The following is a 20,386-nucleotide window of genomic DNA, read 5'->3' as shown; positions in this document are numbered from 1 at the left end:
GAAACCTCCACCTCCTGGGCTCAAACGATTCTCCTGCCTCAGCTTCCCAAGTAGCTGGGACTACAGGCACGCACCACCACACCCAGCTAATTTTTATTTATTTATTTATTTTTTCAGTAGAGACAGGGTTTTCACCATGTTGGGTAGGCTGGTCTCGAACTCCTGACCTCAGGTGATCCCCCCACCTCAGCCTCCCAAAGTGCTGGGACTACAGGTGTGAGTTACCATGCCCAGCCTGAAGTGTCACCTTTAGAAGCAACTTCCAAAAATGACATGCCTTAAGTTTCACAGATGCTGTCAGAAGAGAAGCATTACACAGCAACTTCTTAACTTTGAAGGAATGCTTCAAGATTAAGTAGCAAAAGTTTTAATGGTTTCTGACCTTATCTAAATTGTTAACAGTATATATTTTAATTCTTCGTTACCTAAACTTCCTTAATCTGTACTTCAAGTAAATTGGTTTATTAATCACTAAAAGAGCTTCATAAAAGTTTGTTTCTTTGAAAACTGAAGTTCAGATACTCACAAAGTGTTGAACAAAGCCAGACAAGAGATTGGGAGGCCAAAAATACAGGCATCCCTTGGTATCCTCAGGGGACTGGTTCCAGGACCCCACAGATACCAAAATCCATGGATGCTCAAGTCCCCAGTATAAAATGATGTCGTATTTGCATATAACCTACGTACATCCTCCCATGTACATTAAATCATTTCTAAATTACTTATAATACTTAATACAATGTACATTGTGGAAAGTTATTATACTGTATTATTTATTTATACTTTTAATTGTTGTATTGTTAATTTTATTGCTTTTTTCCCAAATATTTTCGATTCACAGTTGGCTGAATCTTCCCCTGTGAAACCCACAGATATGGTAGGGGGGGATTGCTTTTTGTCTTACTGTTTTATGAAAATTTAATTTAAAATGAGAACCAACAGCAAAGAATAAACAGTGAATAGAAAATTACTCTTTTCAAGACTAACTTTCCCTTTAGTTTCACGTCATTAAAGAACTCTTAACACCAAAGCTAAAATTTCCCTCCTCCTACAAAGAAACTAAACTGGATGGACGGGGTGGCTCATGCCTTTGATCCCACCACTTTGGAAGGCCAAGGCAGGCAGATCACTTGAGCCCAAGAGTTCAAAAACAGCCTGCGCAACATGGTGAAAACCTAACCCTACAAATAATACAAAAAAATTAACCAGGTATGGTGGCACGTGCCTGTACTCCCCCACCTACTTGGGAGGCTGAGGTGGGAGGAATGTCTGAGCCCAAGGAGGCTGAGGCTGCAGTGAGCCAAGATGGCACCACTGCACTCCAGCCTGGGCAAGAGCAAGACTCTGTCTCAAAAACACAAAAATCAAACAAACAAAAAGAAACTAAGCTAGGCAAAGTCAAACTTTACAAAAAAAACTAAGCCCCCTGAAATTATGCTGAAAAAACTATCATTTAAACCAAGATTTAAAAATAACTGTTTCTACTCTTACTAATTTATTTTGCTACATCTTCTCGTCCTATCTACTGGATAAATGTAGGTAATGTGATCACAAGACACAGTTGTCCAATAATGGTAACTCTCTCACCTTCTGTCAGTTTCACCTACTACCTCTAAATTGATGACTCAGGATAAATGTCCAAAGCCTTGCTCTTAATAACCAGTATACCCCACAGCCTCACAGAATTAAACTGGTCTGCTATAATTAAACATGTTAATGACCTGTTTAAGCAGATGGGCCTGCTAAAATAAAAGGTGATTAGGTCGTTGATCCAACTCTTCTAACTACATGACTTTGGTCAAGTTATATCATCATTCTTAGCCTTAGTTTCCTCATCTGAGAAAAACCAAAACCATCTACTTTGAAGTTAATACAGAATTAAATTAGATAACATATAAAGCCCTAGCACAGATTCTGGCATACAGTATCTGCTCAATAAACTTTAATTATCACCATGAAATGCTAACTTATACATGTCACTGCTCTACTTCTGAAATCTTTTAAAGATTCCCCCATAGTCTTTAAGATAAAATTCAAGTCCTGGCACAAGGTGCACAAGGTGCTCCCCTCAAGATATGACTTACCTCTCTCTTCCCCATGATCCCCAGCAATAGTACACTCTCCTTGAACTTCTAAACCACTCTGTTCAGACTGCTCTCACGTTTTCTCATATCTTACCCAAACTATAGGTTACAATTTCTTTACAGACACAATGTCTTATTCATTACACATATATTTTATATGACCTAGCAAAGAGTAAGCATTAAGCAGGTTTCTCCTTGAAATCCATTACTTACTTTACTGTAGGAATAATATTTGGCTGGGGTTTTGATAACCGTAAGCGATACCACATACAACTTCCATATACTTTTCTGATATTCTTTAATCGAATTTGCTCTGTCAAGAAAGAAAAATAAGATGAATTAAAAATCATTTTTCCCAAAGAAGGCAAAACCAGAGTTAATACCATACTAACCTTTTATTACCATGCTAATACTTTATTGGAACATGAAAGTACTGCTTATTCTAATAGCCTTCAAAAATTTTACAAGATAGGTAATTTCTGCCATTTAGAACAAATAACCTATCTAGAAAACTTCATTCAGCTACCAGGTGGTCATTTTTCACATGAGACTAAAACTGACTTGCACCCAAAATATTTAGTAAGTTATAAACAGTAATTTCTGGGAAATTCTCTCCGTCTTTCCCCTCTGCTATAGAAGGAACACGAAGTATAAAATAGTTGAAACATGGTTTATTTAGGAAGCTAAGCAGAAATAATACCCCTCAAACATAAAAGTAATGCCTATCAAAATGTCTTCTAATCAATAAAGTTTAGATCTCTTTATTTAAGATATAAAACTAGTAAGATTTGGAGCTGTAACATAAAATCAACTTGCAGTTAAAACAAAGGTAGAGTACATGCTTTGGCCGCACATACACTAAAACCAGAGCAATATAGAGAACATTAGCATAGCCCCCGCCCAAAGATGACAAGCAAATCTGTGAAGCATTCACTTTTTTTGAGGGGGGGGGGGGGGGGTTTGCTATGTTGCCCAGGCTAGTCTTGAACTCCTGGCCTCAAGCAATCCTCCTGCCTCAGAGCACCCTCACCCCCAGAAAAGCACCATTTTAACATTTTTATTTAAAAAAAAAGGTAGAGTAAAATTCAGTGTCACAAATTCTAATGATTTTGTGTTAAGCTGGAAAAGTCTCTCAAATCCATAAGAACTTAAGTTTAAGTTGATGGGGTCGGGCACTGTGGCTCATGTCTGTAATCCTAGCACTTTGGGAGGCTGAGGCAAGTGGATCACCTGAGGCCAGGAGTTGAAGACAAACCTGGCCAACACAGCGAAACCCTGTCTCTACTGAAAATCCAAAAAATAGACATGCCTGTAGTCCCAGGTACTCCGGAGGCTAAGGCACGAGAATCACTTGAACTGGGGAGGCAGAGGTTAGTTAGTTACAGTGAGCTGAGATCTCTCCAGCCTGGGCAACAGAGTGAAATTCCATGTAAAATAAGTTATGTAAGAGTTGTGACAAAACCTATTAAGGCTGCGTGCAGTGGCTCACGCCTGTAATCTCAGCACTTTGGGAGGCCGAGGCAGGCAAATCACCTGAGGTCAGGAGTTCAGGACTAGCTTGACCAACACTGTGAAACCCAGTCTCTACTAAAAATACAAAATTGTAATTCCAGTTACTCAGGAGGCTGAGGCGGGAGAATCACTTGAACCCAGTGGGTAGAGGATGCAGAGAGCCAAGATGGTGCCACTGCACTTCAGCCTAGGAAACAAAAGCAAAACTCTGTCTCAAAAAAAAAAAAAAAAGCTATCATTTTAATCCTCAGGAAAAACTCACAGTTCAATTAAAAAGAAATTAGGCCGGGCACGGTGGCTCAAGCCTGTAATCCCAGCACTTTGGGAGGCCGAGGCGGGTGGATCACGAGGTCAAGAGATCGAGACCATCCTGGTCAACATGGTTAAACCCCGTCTCTACTAAAAATGCAAAAAAAATTAGCTGGGCATGGTGGCGCATGCCTGTAATCCCAGTTACTCAGGAGGCTGAGGCAGGAGAATTGCCTGAACTCAGGAGGCGGAGGTTGCGGTGAGCCGAGATCGTGCCATTGCACTCGAGCCTGGGTAACAAGAGTGAAACTCCATCTCAAAAAAAAAAGAAAAGAAAGAAATTAAACCCAAGACAAAATAGTATGTATTGTTTTACTAAATTCACCACAATCACTCAGATTGAATAACTCTCCCAAGTTAAAAATATATATATATATTATGTTGAGAGGCTGAAGTGGGTGGATCACGAGGTCAGAAGATGGTGACCATCCTAGCTAACAGAGTGAAACCCTGTCTCCACCAAAAATACAAAAAATTAGCCGGGTGTGGTAGCCCACGCCTGTAATCCCAGCTACTGGGGAGGCTAAGGCAGAAGAATCCGAGAGGTGGAAGTTGCAGTGAGCAGAGATTGAACCACTGCACTTCCGGGCATCAGAGCAAGACTCCTTCTTTTAAAAAAAAAAAAAATTAATTAAGTTTTGGAATAAAAATCTGCCTTTTTAAGAAGATGCCACCAAAAACAAAGGAGGAAGCCCTTGCCCACCCCAAAGCCAACGTCAAAGCAAAGGCTTTGAAGGACAAGAGGGCAGTGCTGAAAGGCATCCACAACCAGGCAAAATAAGACCAGCCACCCACCTTCCAGTGGCCCAAGACAATGCAGCTCCAAAGGCAGTTCAAATATCCTAGGAAGAACAACCTCTCAAAATACAAGCTTTATCATTATGCATTACCAAGGTCCCCTTGACCACTAAGTAAGCCATGAAGATGACACCACCACATTTGAATTTACTATGGATGTCAAGGTTAACCAGATCAAACAGGCTGTGAAGAAGCTCTATGACACTGGCATGGCCAAGGTAAACACACTCATCAGGCCTGATGGAGAGAAGAAGGTGTACGTTCAACTGGCTCCTAACTATGATGTTTTGAATGCTGCCAACAAAATTGAGATAATCTAAAATGAGTCCAGCTGGCTAATTATAATTTTTTTTTACCAAGTTAAAAAAAAAAATCTATAAATAAACTGCAGTCCTTAAATGAGGTAATAGATAAGTAAAAGGACTTGGCATATAATAGAAGGTTCCAAAACAACCATGTAAGAAGTCCAACTACCCTGTTATCACCATGCTTAGATGAAGTCATCCACACAGGAGGACTACCCAGCAAGAGGTATCAAAACCAAGTATCGGCAAGAGGGAGGAGTCCATGTAGGAGAGAGTATGGTAGCAGAAAAGGAGACTGATTATGCAGGGGGACTGATCAAATAAGTTAATATATTAGAGATACCTGGAGTCAGTTTTCCACTGTCAAAAAAATGTTGTGGAAAAAATAGAAAACAAGAATGAACCCTGTTCTGTTGAATCGGAATTAAAGATACCACTATGAATGAATATCTTTTAATAAAGAAATACAAATGCAGCTTTAAATATATACATACATATTCCCTAGCTCTATCTACTAAGTGGGCCTAGGAGCAGAAAAATCCCAGTAGCAATGAGCACATCTAGCATGCAGATCTTGGCTTCTAAATACCATTCTCCACTAACAGGAACCAGGAATCCAAGTATCTTCCCACAAAATACCAATTACAAAGGAGAAAAGAGGCCAGGTGCAATGGCTCATGACTGTAATCCCAGCACTTTGGGAGGCTGAGGCAGGTGAATCACTTGAGGTCGGGAGTTTGAGACCAACCTGGCCAATATGGTGAAACCCCGTCTCTACTAAAAATACAAAATTAGCTGGACATGGTGACACATGTCTGTAATCCCAGCTACTCAGGAGGCTGAGGCAGGAGAATTGCTTGAACCCAAGCGGTGGAGGTTGCAGTGAGCCAAGATTGTGCCATTGCACTCCAGCCTGGGCAACAGAGTAAGACTCTGTCTCTTTTTTTAAAAAAAAAAGAAAAGAAAAGAAAAAAGTAAACTCATTACAAAGGGGAAAAGAATGACTTTACAGTGGGGTAGGCTGAATAACTGTTCCCCAAGATGTCCACATCCTCATACCTGGAACCAGTAAATATACTATCTTAAATGACAAAAGGGACTTTACAGATATAACTAAGTTAAGGATCTTGAAATGGAAAGATCATCATAGGAGGACCATAATCACAGGGGTAGTTTTAAGAGGGAGGCAGGAGGGTCAAAGACAGAGATAGTGATGTGACAATGGAAGCAGACGCTGGAGTGATGCCCTTTTTAAAGATGAGGGAAGGACTACAAGCTAAAGAATACAGGCTATCCACAGAATCTGAAAAAGCCAAGAAAACATTCTACCCTAGAGCCTCCAAAAGGAACTAGCCCTGCCAACATCATGAGTTTAGCCCAGCAAAACTGATTTTGGACTTCCGGCCTCTAGAACTGTTAAGAGAACAAAGCTGTGCTGTTTTAAACCAATAACTTCGTGGTAATTTTTAACAGCAGATATAGGAAGCAAACATAGAACACCTAAACAGACACTACTTTAATCAAGTTATCAGTGAGTACTGCTAGAAAAAAAGACAACCTAAAATCATACACCACCTGACAGCATGCAATGAGAACACAGAATTGGTTTTGTGAAATTCCTGCCTAAGATACATAACCTGTGTCTAACAATGAGAAAACACCGTACAACCCAAATTCAAGTTCATTTTACTAAATAACTGGTCTCTAAAGCATAGGGAAGTGAATAACCCCTTCAGACTGAAGGAGACTAAAGAAACACATCAACTAAATGTGTTAGGCAATTCTAAATTGGATATTTTGCTATAAAGAGCATCACTGAGAAAAGTGACAAAACCTAAATGGAGTCAATAATAAGGTGGCAGCAATGTTAACTTTCTGATTTTCATGGTTTAGTTATGAACACTTTCGAAAATACCACTGGTGATTTTGTTTGTTTGATTTTTGTTTTAAGACAAAGTCTCGCTCTGTTGCCAGGCTGAGTGCAATGGCGCAATCTTGGCTCACTGCAACCTCCGCCTCCCAGGTTCAAGAGATTCTCCTTCTTTAGCATCCCAAGTAGCTGTGACTACAGGCATGTGCTACCATGCCTGGCTAATTTTTTTTTTTTTTTTTTTTTTTTTTTTAGACAGAGTTTCGCTCTTGTTACCCAGGCTGGAGTGCAATGGCACGATCTCGGCTCACCGCAACCTCCGCCTCCTGGGTTCAAGCAATTCTCCTGCCTCAGCCTCCTGAGTAGCTGGGATTACAGGCACGTGCCACCATGCCCAGCTAATTTTTTGTATTATTAGTAGAGATGGGGTTTCACTGTGTTAGCCAGGATCATCTTCATCTCCTGACCTCATGATCCACCCGCCTGGGCCTCCCAAAGTGCTGGGATTACAGGCATGCACCATCACACCCAGCCTTGTGATTTTTAAATATGTATTTTATTAAATTAAGCCTCTACAGTCTCCCACTTTCAAGTATAAAATCAAGGAAACATCTGATGAGGTTTTGTAAGAACAATGCTAAAGGCTGTTTATTAAGCTATTTGATCTATTCAAAGGTATGATGTTCTAATGTTCCTGGCCAGGAGAAAGTACATGTGGTTTTCAGTCCCTTATTCCTGAGGGCAACACAATGTGTGCAGGGACCTTGTATGACCCACTCTTCCAACCTAAAAATGAAATCTTAACCTTTTAGGAGAGTATTAAGTCAATCAGTAAGTATTACAGGCCCCAGTTTATACATTAACATAATGGCAGTTAGATTTCCGGCAAAACTAAATATTCATGGTATACATTCCAAATCTCTGTATGAATGACCTCAAGTCAATGGAACTATTACAAGTCAAGTTCTTCCAGACAGTTTTTTAATAAGACACTTAACAGAATAAAATAAAGGTCACTTACAAACTTCTTGTTCATTAAATTATTGTTTTCATGGCCACTAAAAATTATGTTAGTATCAGTAACATATCATTTTTAAAGAAATTATCCATATTTATAGAAACAGGAAATCCTAAGATCATAAAATATAAACAATGTGTCATAATTGCTGTCAGCGGCTGAACTTTATATAATAAAGCTCCAGGGATAATCCAGATTTGGGCTGTGGCTGTGCTTCATAAACCATAGAGTGCTTTTGCTATAACAGTCACTCTGTCCATGCTGGATGATCTGCCAGTCAGCAGTATTACTGAGTGAATTCTTAGCACCATAATCATAGAACCCAAAGAGGTGAAGGAATGTTAGCCAGAGCTAAAGGCTTCAAACCTGTTTGTCTGCTTACCGCACAGTATCCAACAATTTTTGACCCTTGTCTCCTTTCCTCCCTCCTCCTCCTAGTAGATCCCAGTGTCTATTGTTGTCATTGTTATATCCATGTGTGTCCAATGATAAGCTCCCACTTGTGAGAACATGCAGTATTTGGTTTTCTGTTTCTGCATTAATTCACTTAGAACAATTGACTTAGAATAATAGCCTCCAGCTGCATTCATCCTTTATAGGACATGATTTCATTCATTTTAATGGCTATGTAGTATTCCACGGTGCATTATGTACTACGTTTTCTTTATCCACTCCATCATTGATAGCCACCTGGGTTGGTACCATGTCTTTGCTATTGTGACCAGTGCTGCAATGAACATGGATGCACTTGTCTTTTTGGTAGAACAATTTCTTTTCCTTCAGATACATACCCAGTAATGGGCTTGCTGGGTCAAATCACAATTCTAACTTCTTTGAGAAATCTGCAAACTACTTTCCACAGTGGCTGAACTAGTTTACATTCCCACCAGCAGTGTGTAAGTGTTCCCTTTTTTCTGCAGCCTCGCTAGCATCTGTTGTTTTTTGACTTTATAATAGCCATTCTGACTGGTGTGAGATGATATCTCACTATGGTTTTCATTTGCATTTATCTGATTAGTGATGTTGAGCATTTTTCATGTTTCTTGCCCACTTAAAAAGAACAGTTCTTTTAAGAAATGTTCACGTCTTTTGCCCACTTTTTAATGGGGCTGTTTATTTTTTGCTTGTTGAACTGTTTAAGTTCCTTACACATTCTGGATATTACACCTTTGTTGGATGCATAGTTTGTAAATATTTTCTCTCATTCTGTAGGTTGTCTGTTTACTCTGTTGATAGTTTCTTTTGCTGTACAGAAGCTCTTTTAATTTAATTAGGTCCACTTGTCAATTCTTGTTTTTGCTGCAACTGTAAAGTTGACATTTTAAAATAATTCCATCTCTTTTAAATGCGTCCAAAGAAAGCTTTAAAAACATAGTAATTTCATACCTATCATCATCCATTTACAAAAATTGATCAACAAGCCCTTCATTCTAGTCCTCCCACATAATTTTATCCTAATGTAATATATTTCATCCTGGTGAGTAAAAAAAAATTTTTTTTTGGAGACAGGGTCAGGTTAGACTGTGATGGTGCCATCACAGTTCACTGCATCCTCAATCTCCCAGGCTCAAGCAATCCTCCCCTCTCAGCCTTTGGAGTAGCTGGGACTACAGAAACATGCCACCATGTCTCGATAATTTTTTTTTTTTTTTTTTGGTAGAGACGAGTTCTGTATTGCCCAGGCTGGTCTCAAACTCCTGGGCTCAAGCAATCCTCCCTCCATAACCTCCCAAGGTGCTAGGATTACAGGTGTGAAACACCACATCTAGCCCCAGTGAGTCATTTCTCTCTCTCTTTTCTTTTTTTCCTGAGATGGAGTCTCACTCTGTTGCCCAGTCTGGAGTACAATAGTGCGATCTCAGTTCACTGCAACCTCCACCTCCCAGATTCAAGTGATGCCTCAGCCTCCTGAGTAGCTGGATTAGGTAAGCACCACAACATCTGGCTAATTTTGTATCTTTAGTAGAGATGGGGTTTTCCCATGTTGGCCAGGCTGGTCTCAAACTCCTGACCTCAAGTGATCTACCTGCGTTGGCCTGCCAAAGTGCTGGGATTACAGGCATGAGCAACTGTGCTGAGCCAGCCCCAGTAAGTCATTTCTTAGAATACCTTAATATGCTTCTTGAAGTTACTTTTTTAATTCCCTGTGTCTATAAAGTTCTCCCTGAAATTTTTGTTTTAAAAATGTTCAAGACATCAGAAAAGTTGAAAGAATATTACAATGGTCAGGCACAGTAGCTCACATCTGTAATCCTGACATTTTAGGAAGCTGAGGCAGGAGGATAACTCCAGCTCAGCGGTTCAAGTCTAGCCTGGGCAACATAGGGAGACCTTATCTCTACAAAAAAATTTAAAAATTAGCTGGGCATAGTGGTACATGCTTACAGTCCCAGCTACTCAGGAGACTGAGGCAGGAGAATCACTGGAGCCCAGCAGTTAGAGGCTGTGGTGAGCCAGGATCACATTACTGCAGCTCAGCCTGGCCAATGGTACGAGAAAGCGTCTCAAAGAAAAAAAACAACTAACACTTATTTTTGAAAATAAAAAGTACACTTCTGCCAGTATGGCTTAATTTTGATAAAATAGCATTATCTTATACTTCAAGTATATTTTGTCAAAACCTAAAGCCGCAGATTAGTTTATTTGATTTATAGAAAACATACACACCATGTAACCTAATTGGCAAAGGCAGTTCTCATCATTAAACTAACCAAATCGAACCGTCAAAAAAGGCTGGACGCAGTTGTTCATGCCTGTAATCCCAGCACTTTAGGAGACCAAGGCAGGCAGATCACTTGAGGTCAGGAGTTCAAGATCAGCCTGGCCAACCCGGCAAAACCCCGTCTCTACTAAAATACAAAAATTAGCCAGGTGTGGTGGTGGACACCTGTAATTCTACTTGGGAGGCTAAAGCAAGAGAATCGCTTGAACCCAGGAGGCGGAAGTTGCAGTGAGCAGAGATCACGCCACTGCACTCCAACCAAGGTGATAGAGCAAGACTGTCTCAAAAAGTAAAAAATAAAAATAATTTAAAAAATTTTTTAATCTTCCTTTAATCATGGGTTGTTTCCCAGAATATTTCAAAATATAAAAGGCATGAAAATGATAATTTGGAAGTGAAAAATTGGAAATTACTGCTCTAGACCACCAAAAACAAAAGTCATTCAGTAACCTTAATCGTTATGCTCTTAACTTGAATCTGAATCTTTAGCCATAATGTGTCATTCCCAAGGCCAGTTCAGAACCATTTGGATTTGGAATATAGGCTTCATTAAGACTAAATACTGTTCACCATCACCACCACCCAGGATACACAATCACAGATTACCTAAATCAGAAGAATTACAGAAATGTGGGTTCATCTTATACCTATCCACTACGCATGCTCTGGCAATGGAGAAAGGACCCTAGAAGGCAACTGAAAATGTTCTTAAACAACAACAACAAAAGAAAACCCCTCAGATCACAGCAGAACCATCCCTCTACCACCAAAGTTCATGATTCTGAGGAATGCCTGAACAATCTAAGTGCAAACCAATGCAAACCAAGTAGTTGAAATAAATCAAGAGTTTTGTCTTCCTTAAGCTGGTACTTGACTGGAGAGCCACATACAATTATATCATATACATACTACCTCTTTTTCTTTTCCTTTTATGGTACCGAAATAAGTACTATAAAACAGGGCTTTTCAATGTCAGCACTACTGACATTTTGGACTACACAATTCTCATAATTCAATGTTTCTGTGCATTTTAGGATGTCTGGCAGCATCGTGATCTCTACCCACTAGATGCCAGGAACAGCTCCCCAGTGGAGACCAAAAAAATCTTCAGAAATTCACAAATGTCCTCTGGAACACAAAACTGCCCCTGATTTAAATCACACACACACACACACACACACACACACACACACAGCTACAGAGGGTTCATGAAAAGCAAGTTAAACAATATAACCTACGTATCAGGAACACGGGGAAAAGAAAGATAGGAAAGGTTGGCAGAATAAACAGATGAAAAGGCAACAATTACCTTTTCCCATTCCCCTGAAAGTATTATTTAAACAAATAAACAAGAAAGATTCACTGCAGTATCTTTGAGTAGTTACCTGGAAGCAGGGGAGGGAAGAAAGGAGAGGACGACCTGAGGAGCTTCATTATTAATTTACTAACCATGCTCTTAGCTCTGTTCTCCTTTTTCTTTTAACCTTAATCTTACAGTGATAATCCATAACCTAAGCAAAGGTTAACCAAAAGCAGGTTAAAAAAAAAAAAAAGAGTAAATGGAAGAGAAACTCAAGTACTAGGAAAGTAAAAACTACTTGCATGGAATCCTAGACTTAGGACCTGCTATTAAAGGAATCCAAACTAAGACATCCGATGTTATCTACTCCTTTGTGTTTACTCATTTGATGCTGTTTGACTATTCAGATGATTCCCTTGCTCAGACCAAAAACTCCTGAAGAGCCACAGGGGAGGGCTCAGATACGGAAAAAGCAGATTTGGATCCACTTAACACGTGGGCCTATCTGACAATGGGGGAGATGGCCTATGCTATCATACTTGAATGTACAGACCTGCCCAAGATGACTGAATCTGAAACTTTACCATTAAGATCACTCTTTACCATGGGTTACCGGGAGTAAAAAATGGGCTAAAATGTTGTCTTTTATCGACCTTCCTCCTGGGGAGTAGAGTGGGCATTTCCTCTTCTGAGGAAACAGTTGCAGGAGAGGTCTGGAGTTAACAAGTACTTCCTCCCAGCAAGTCTAATTGTGGCTCTTGCTCCAAAAGGCTGTTGCAGAGTGGAGCAGAGGAGAATTGGAGTGAGGGAAGCAAACTTAGTCATAGCTATGATGACAGGCCCTCGCAACAACTTCTTACTGGAAGTATGCAACAACCCAGTATGTGGGTAAAGAACTAAGATTCAAATAAAACAAGTGAATTGCCAAATGAAGTCAGCGGATGGTAAAACCTGCATTTGAACTTAAGCCCTTTAAAAAAAGAGTTTAAGGAGAGCGATCCAAGATGGCTGATCACTAGCAGCTCAGGATTGTAGCTCCCAGTGAAAGCGCAAAGAAGGAGAGGACGCCACACCTTCACATGAATTCTTGTTGCGCACGCACCAGGAGATTCCCAGCGGAGGAGCCCCACGGGTCGCCAGCGCGACTCTTGTGACCGGGGAGGCGGTTTTGCCAGCGCCTCGGAGCATCGGTTCTTGGTGCAGAGTCAGAAAAGCACCATCAATCTTAACGCCGCTGATTTAGTCGGCGCAGTGGGTTGCTCAGATTTCGGCGCTGAGAATCAATAAGTTGGACGTCCACGCAGAAACCCAATTACAAAGACGGTAATTATAAAGACCACATGGATAAATCTACAACGAAGGGAAGAAAACAGCCAAAAAAGGCTGAGAATACCCAAGATCAGAACGCCTCTTCCTCAGCAGGGGATCACAGTTCCTCATCAGCAACGGATCAAGGCTTGATGGAGAACAAGTGTGTTCCAATTACAGAAGCAGGCTTCAAAATGTGGATAATGAGAAACTTCTGTGAATTAAAAGAACTTGTTCTAACCCAATCCAGAGAAACTAAGAACTTTGAGAAAAGGTTTGATGAAATGTTAACAAGAATACACAATTTAGAGAGGAATATAAGTGAATTGATGGAGTTGAAAAACACAATACAAGAACTACGTGAAGTTTGCACAAGTTTTAACAGCCGAACTGATCAAGCAGAAGAAAGGATATCAGAGGTCGAAGACCAACTCAATGAAATAAAAGAAGAAGACAAGATTAGAGAAAAAAGGATAAAAAGGAACGAGCAAAGTCTCCAAGAAATATGGGACTATGTGAAAAGACCTAATCTACGCTTGATAGGTGTACCTGAATGTGACGAAGAGAATGAATCCAAGCTGGAAAATACGCTTCAGGATATTATTCAGGAAAATTTTCCCAACCTAGTAAGGCAGGATAATATTCAACTCCAGGTAATACAGAGAACACCACAAAGATATTCCTCAAGAAGAGCAACTCCAAGGCACATAATCGTCAGATTTACCCGGGTTGAAATGAAGGAGAAAATACTAAGGGCAGCCAAAGAGAAAGGTCAGGTTACCCACAAAGGGAAGCCTATCAGACTTGCAGCAGATCTCTCAGCAGAAACCCTACAAGCCAGAAGAGAGTGGGGACCAATATTCAACATCCTTAAAGAAAAGAACTTTCAACCCAGAATTTCACATCCAGCCAAGCTAAGCTTCATTAAGTGAAGGAAAAGTAAAGTTTTTTGTGAACAAGCAAGCACTCAGAGACTTCATCACCACCAGGCCTGCTTTACAAGAGCTTCTGAAAGAACCATTACACATAGAAAGGAATAAACAGTATCAGCCTTTCTAAAAAATACCAAAAGAGCATCAATATAATGAAGAATTTACATCAACTAATGGACAAATAGCCAGCTAATATTAAATGGCAGTATTAAACTCACATATATCATTGTTAATTCTAAATTTAAATTGACTAAATCCCCCAATCCAAGGACAGACAGACAATTTAGATAAAAAACTAAAACCCATCAGTATGCTGCATCCAGACCCATCTCACATTCAAGGATACACAAAGACTCAAAACAAGGGATGGAGAAAGATTTACCAACCAAACAGAGAGCTAAAATAAATAAATAAAAAGCAGAAGTTACAATTTTTGCCTCTGATAAATAGTTGTTAAAGCAACAAAGATCAAAAGAAGCAAAGAAGGACATTATATAATGATAAAAGGATCAGTGCAACAACAAGAAGAGCTAAAGATCCTAAATATGTACGCACCCAATACAGGAATACCCAGACATACAAGACTAACAAAGAGACTTAGACTCCCACACAATAATAGTGGGAGACTTCAACATTAATATTAGACAGATCAATGAGACAGAAAATTAACAACGATATCCAGGACTTGAACTCAGATCTGGAACAAGTAAACGTAATTAACATTTATAGAACTCTCCACTTTAAATATACAAAATATACACTCTTTTATCAGTACCACATCATATCAACTTAGAAGTTTAAACGAAATGTTGGTTGGCTCCTTGTTTGTTATTCTCTTCCCTCATTTTATTTTATGTCTCCATTATTAAGGACAATTATAGGCATACCCATATTTAGACTGCATTCTAGCCCGGGCAATAAAGCAATACCCCCATTCTCTCTCCCTCTTCCTCTTTCTCTTTCTTCCTCTTCTTTATTCTTTTTATTATTCTTTTTTTCTTTCTCAAAAAAAAAAAAAAAGAAATGCCAGCTAAGAAGGAAAGGCAACCTAATACACTTACAAGGATGTTTAAAGTCCCAACTGAACTTTAAACATCACATACCCCAAAGTGAAAACAATTCACTAAGCTGAAAGGGCCTCTGGAGATAAGTATAGAGAGTGTCTTGCTCAAGATTTCAATGCTAGCCAGAGATTGTTTTAGTAAGATATTGAGTGTTAATACAAATTCAAAAAGAAAATTTGAGCCTGGGCAACATAGCAAGACCTCATCTCTACAAAAAAATAAAAATTTAGCCAGGTGTGGTGGCACACACCCACAGTTCCAGCTTCTTAGGAGGCTGAAGCAAAAGAATCAGCTCCTAAGCCCAGGAGGTCAAGGCTGCAATGAGTCATGAATGTGCCACTGCCCTACAGCTTGGGCAACAGAGTGAGACCCTGTCAAAAAAAGAAAGAAAGCAAATTTGGCATATTGTGGAAGAGAAAAGAATCTACCAATCCAACATTCAGAGAGTAACCATTAATACCATTTTAGTATGTTTCCTTTTTAGTCCTATTTAGAAGAATATCTGGAAAGAGAAAAGGAGACAGGAGAGTTGGCAAAGTTGAGGGTACACCCGCAGAAGAGAAATAGCTCTGTGAAGAAGGAAGCTCCAGCAACTGACCTCCCAGAGAATGAGCTTCCCTCAATTAGAGAGCTGCCCTGCTGCTTCAATCAAGGCGTGGAAGGGCTTTTTGCAGTGTTGAGGATACCTGGTGCTTATCCCCACTGCAGAAGCTGCCCAAGTGAGCTTCTCAAAGAAAAAAACAGGGCACCTAAAAGCCCACTTAAGGGTAGCATTCTTTTTTTATTTTTTAAAGATGGGGTTTCACCATGTTGGTCGGGTTGATCTTGAACTCCTGACCTCAGGTGATCCGCCCACCGTGGCCTCCAAAGTGCTTGGATTACAGGCGTGAGCCACCACACCCGGCCAAGGGTAGCATTCTATAGATGTATCTGTGTACAAACTGAAAGAGGCAAAAATAAAAAGCTGAAGTTTGTGTTAAGGTCGCATTAGCAGTAATTTTTAATTTTAAAATTTCTAAACATTTCCTCATGTTTAGATCATTACAAATATCACTTAATGACTACTAATAACCAAATGAATAAAGATACCATAATATACCTACCATGCTACAATTAGGTAGACAAAATATTTCTTAATTTCTTGGTATTATGGATATCTTTGGTCCTATAAGTATTCAGAGCACTCTATCCTTAGAACACAGCCCCAGAAGTACAAGGTTTAAGAGCTTATAGACAGAAGTATAAGGTTTAAGAGCTTTAGCACTTTTATAACTCCTTTCTAAAAAAGGCAGTAGGACTACCCACATTCTTTTCAGTATTTGCCCGTTGGCACCACCATTCTTCAGCAGGCACTACTAAAGCCAATTTTGACTCCTCTGTACTAAAGTTCAAGGGCAGAGAATGTATCCAACCCACAGTGTTCAACCTTCCTCTTTCCAGTTGCCTAGAATAGAGGAGGCACTATATAAATATTTCTTGAAAATGATGAACTCCCTTATTTAACAAATATTTGGTGAATATCCACTATGTACCAGGACTTTTCTGGACACTGAGGATATAGAGGAAAAAATAAAAAACACTGCTCTCAAAGACCATAGCAATAAAAAAAAAATTATATAGTATAGTTAACCCTTGAACAACCTTGGGGTTAGGGTCCCTGTCTCTACCCCCTGCACAGCCACAAATCTGCATATAACTTTTGGCTCCCCCAAAACTTAACTACCAATAGCCTACTGTTGACTGGAAGCCATACAGATAACAAACAGTTGATTAATACATATTTTGTATATGTATTATATACTGTATGCTTACAAGCTAGAAAAAAGACAATATTAAGAAAATCATAAGAGAAAATACACTTACAGTACTATACTGTATTTATTAATACCTTAAGTTTACGTCATCTGTTTATAAGCTGCGAACCTCAATCTACAGTACATATCAAGCAATTCAACTTTTTCTTGTATTGTCATGACTTTTTCTTCTTCTTGGGAGCACTTTCAGCCACACCAGTGGCACTTTGTGTGAGTCCCATGGTGTTATTCAAGGTTTATGGTATTGCACTAAATACAAATAAAAATACAAGAGAACCTCAAGAAATCCCTCTTTATGCTGATATGGAATTTACTAAAGGGACAAATTGCTCACACAGAGATGATTAGCTGCACACAATGTTTTAAGCGGATGTTCGCAACACTTGAGCTCATCACAATAGCAAAAGAGGTGACTATAAAATTATTAGAGTAGTACAGTATACACTAGTTAATTTTATGCAGTTATGATTTAATACTACATTTCTCTCAACTGCAAAAGCTCCATGTCCTGTCTATAGTGTTTTGTGTGCCTAAGTTTTAATAAATTTTACCTTTTACAATAGATATGTGTTTCTTTTATGGTACCAAATGATAAAACAGACTATTATCTACATATATTTTATGCATTTATTTATGGTGATATGGAATTTACTAAAGGGACAAATTGCTCACGCAGAGGATTAGCTTCACACAACGTTTTAAGCAGATATTCGCAACACTTGTAACATTTATAACATACCTTTTTCCTAATTTCTTTTTGATTATTTCTAGACTACAATTCTTCCGCAAAATTTTTTCAAATTGTTACCAGTCTCCAAAAAGTTTTCTAATATATTTTCTGGAAAAAAAAAAAAAATCCACGTTTAAGTGGACCTACATAGTTCAAACCCACGTTGTTGAAGGGTTGAGAGAAAATCAGTGAGGAGGGGCTAAGAAAGAAACACTGCAATTTTAAATAGGATGCTCAGAGAAGATAGTACCTAAGCAAAAACAACAGAGATGAGGAAGAAGTAATGTGACTATCTAGAAGAAAAGCATTCCAGGCAAAGGGAGCAGCAACCGTCAAGATCTGAAAGAAAGAGTGTGCTTCATGGTGTTCAAAAGTGCAATGAGGCAGCTATGGCTAAAATGGAAACAGCAAGGTGATCAAAAAGATCATAAAGGACTTTACAGGATACTCCCTAAGACTTGAGCTTCTATTCAGATTGAGACAGAGAGCCCTGAAAAATTCTCAGCAGAAGTTCTATGAGCTGACTTCTGCTCTAAAAGGTTCCCTGCTAGTATTTTCAGAAAAGACTACATTCAACTGGGGTAGAAACAGACTAGTTAGGAGACTAATGATAATCTAGGTAATAAACCGGGACAGTAGTGTTGGTGGAGAAATGGTAAGACAGGATGTATTTCGAAGGTAGAGTCAAAAGAACATGCTAATAGTCTGAAAGTGGAGTATGAGAAAGAGATCAATCAAGAATAACTTCCAATCAAGTCCACCAGAGCTTAAAGGTAAAAATTTAAACAAAAAATAAAAAAAGTAAAATAAAGAATGACTCCCAAGACCTCTTTCCTAAACAGCTGAAAAGACAGTTGTGATTAACTGAGATAAAGGTTATGGGTCAAAAAGGTTGCTGGGGTGGAGGGGGGGGGGGGCAGTTAAAGTAATCCTATCAATTATGTACATATTAATAGAAAAATCTCTGTTAGATATCCAAATGGAAATGTGGATTAAGCACTTAAACATAAAAGTCTGGAGGTCCAAGACCAGGATTAGGTGCAGTGGCTCACGCCTATAATCCCAGCACTTTGGGAGGCTGAGGCAGGCAGATCACTTGAGGTCAGGAGTTCGAGACCAGCCTGGCCAACATGGTGAAACCATCTCTACTAAAAATACAAAAATTAGCGGGGCATGGTAGTATATGCCTGTAATCCCAGCTACTCAGAAAGCTGAGGCAGGAGAATTGCTTGAACCTGGGAAGTCGCGGTTGCAGTGAGCCAAGATCACACCACTGTACTCCAACCGAGATGACAGAGTAAAACTCTGTCTCCAAAGGGGAAAAAAAAAAAAAAGGAGTCCAGCCTGGAAACAGAAACCTGGGAGTCTGGGAGTCCTCATCATATAGGTTATATTTAAAGTCATTATATTGGATGAGATCACCAAAAGGTGTAACTGTGATGAAAAAGTCAAGGACTCAGCCTTGAAGTATTCTAACATTGAGAGGCCATCACAGTTAAACTATGTTCAGTAAGTTACCCCCTCAAAAAAGGATTCTACATATACATCTATGGCCAATTGATTTTTGACAAGGTTACCAAGCCATTCAATGTTGAACAGTCTCTTCAACAAATGGTGCTGAGACAACTGGATTTCCACATGGAAAGAATGAAGTTGGACCCCCTTCTCACATCATTTACAAAAATTACCTCAAAATGGATCAAAGACATAAATATAAGAGCTGAAACCATAACTCTTTTAGAAAAAAACCTAAGAATAGATTTTTATGAGCCTGGAGTTGCCAGAGGATTCTCAGATATGACACCAAAAGCATGAACAACAAAAGAAAAAAAATAAAACGGCCTTCATCAAAATTAAAAGCTTTTGGGTTTGTTCATCAAAGGACATCATCAAGAAAGTAAAAAGTGAACCTACGGAATGGGAGAAAATATTTGCAAATTCTGTATCTAATAAGAGATTCATATCTAGAACACATTAAAAAAAGATAACCCAATTTAAAAATGGTAAAGGATTTAAACAGATATTTCTCCAAAGACAAATGGCCAATATGAAAAGATACTCAATATCATCAGTCATTAGGAAAATGCAAATCCAAACCATAATGAAATATACTTCAAATCTATCATTTAATTTTTTTTTTTAATTAAAAAAAATAATTCAGCCAGGCACAGTGGCTCACACCTATAATCCTACAACTTTGGGAGGCTGAGGCGGGCAGATCACTTGAGGTCAGGCGTTCCAGATCAGCCTGGCCAAAATGGTGAAACCCCATCTCTACTAAAAATACAAAAATTAGCCAGGCATGGTGGCGGGCACCTGTAATCCCAGCTACCGGGGAGGCTAAGGCAGGAGAAATGCTTGAATCCAAGAGGCAGAGGTTGCAGTGAGCTGAGACTGCGCCACTGCACTTCAGCCTGGGCAACAAAGCAAGACTCTGTCTCCAAAAAAAAGATTATTAGCTATAATTTTTATATATAATTTTTAAATTAAATTTTACAAATTAAATTTCAATTTTAAAAGTTTTAAAAAATTATTGGCTGTTGGCCAAGAGCAGTGGCTCACATCTGTAATACCAGCACTTTGGGATGCCAAGGCAGGTAGATCACCTAAGGTCAGGAGT

General features: G+C 39.2%; 1 protein-coding gene and 1 non-coding gene across 2 annotated transcripts in view; one reads left to right on the top strand and one right to left on the bottom strand.

Annotated features, from left to right (window-relative positions):
- Nucleotides 1-20,386, bottom strand: part of SEC63 (SEC63 homolog, protein translocation regulator) — an 85,981-nt gene that overhangs the window by 51,603 nt on the left and 13,992 nt on the right. Inside the window, exon 2 of the mRNA XM_039467516.2 lies at nt 2,298-2,397. Coding sequence (XP_039323450.1) covers nt 2,298-2,397 — 100 coding nt within the window. The remainder of the gene's footprint in view (nt 1-2,297; nt 2,398-20,386) is intronic.
- On the top strand, nt 2,919-3,025 carry LOC120363441 (U6 spliceosomal RNA). Its single transcript, XR_005578992.1, has one exon. It is a non-coding gene; the product is annotated as a U6 spliceosomal RNA (small nuclear RNA).

Source organism: Saimiri boliviensis, chromosome 4, assembly GCF_048565385.1.
Source record: "Saimiri boliviensis isolate mSaiBol1 chromosome 4, mSaiBol1.pri, whole genome shotgun sequence".
Taxonomy (NCBI): domain Eukaryota; kingdom Metazoa; phylum Chordata; class Mammalia; order Primates; family Cebidae; genus Saimiri; species Saimiri boliviensis.
The sequence above is the reverse complement of the archived record's forward strand: the minus strand, read 5'-3'. Positions and strand labels throughout refer to the sequence as shown.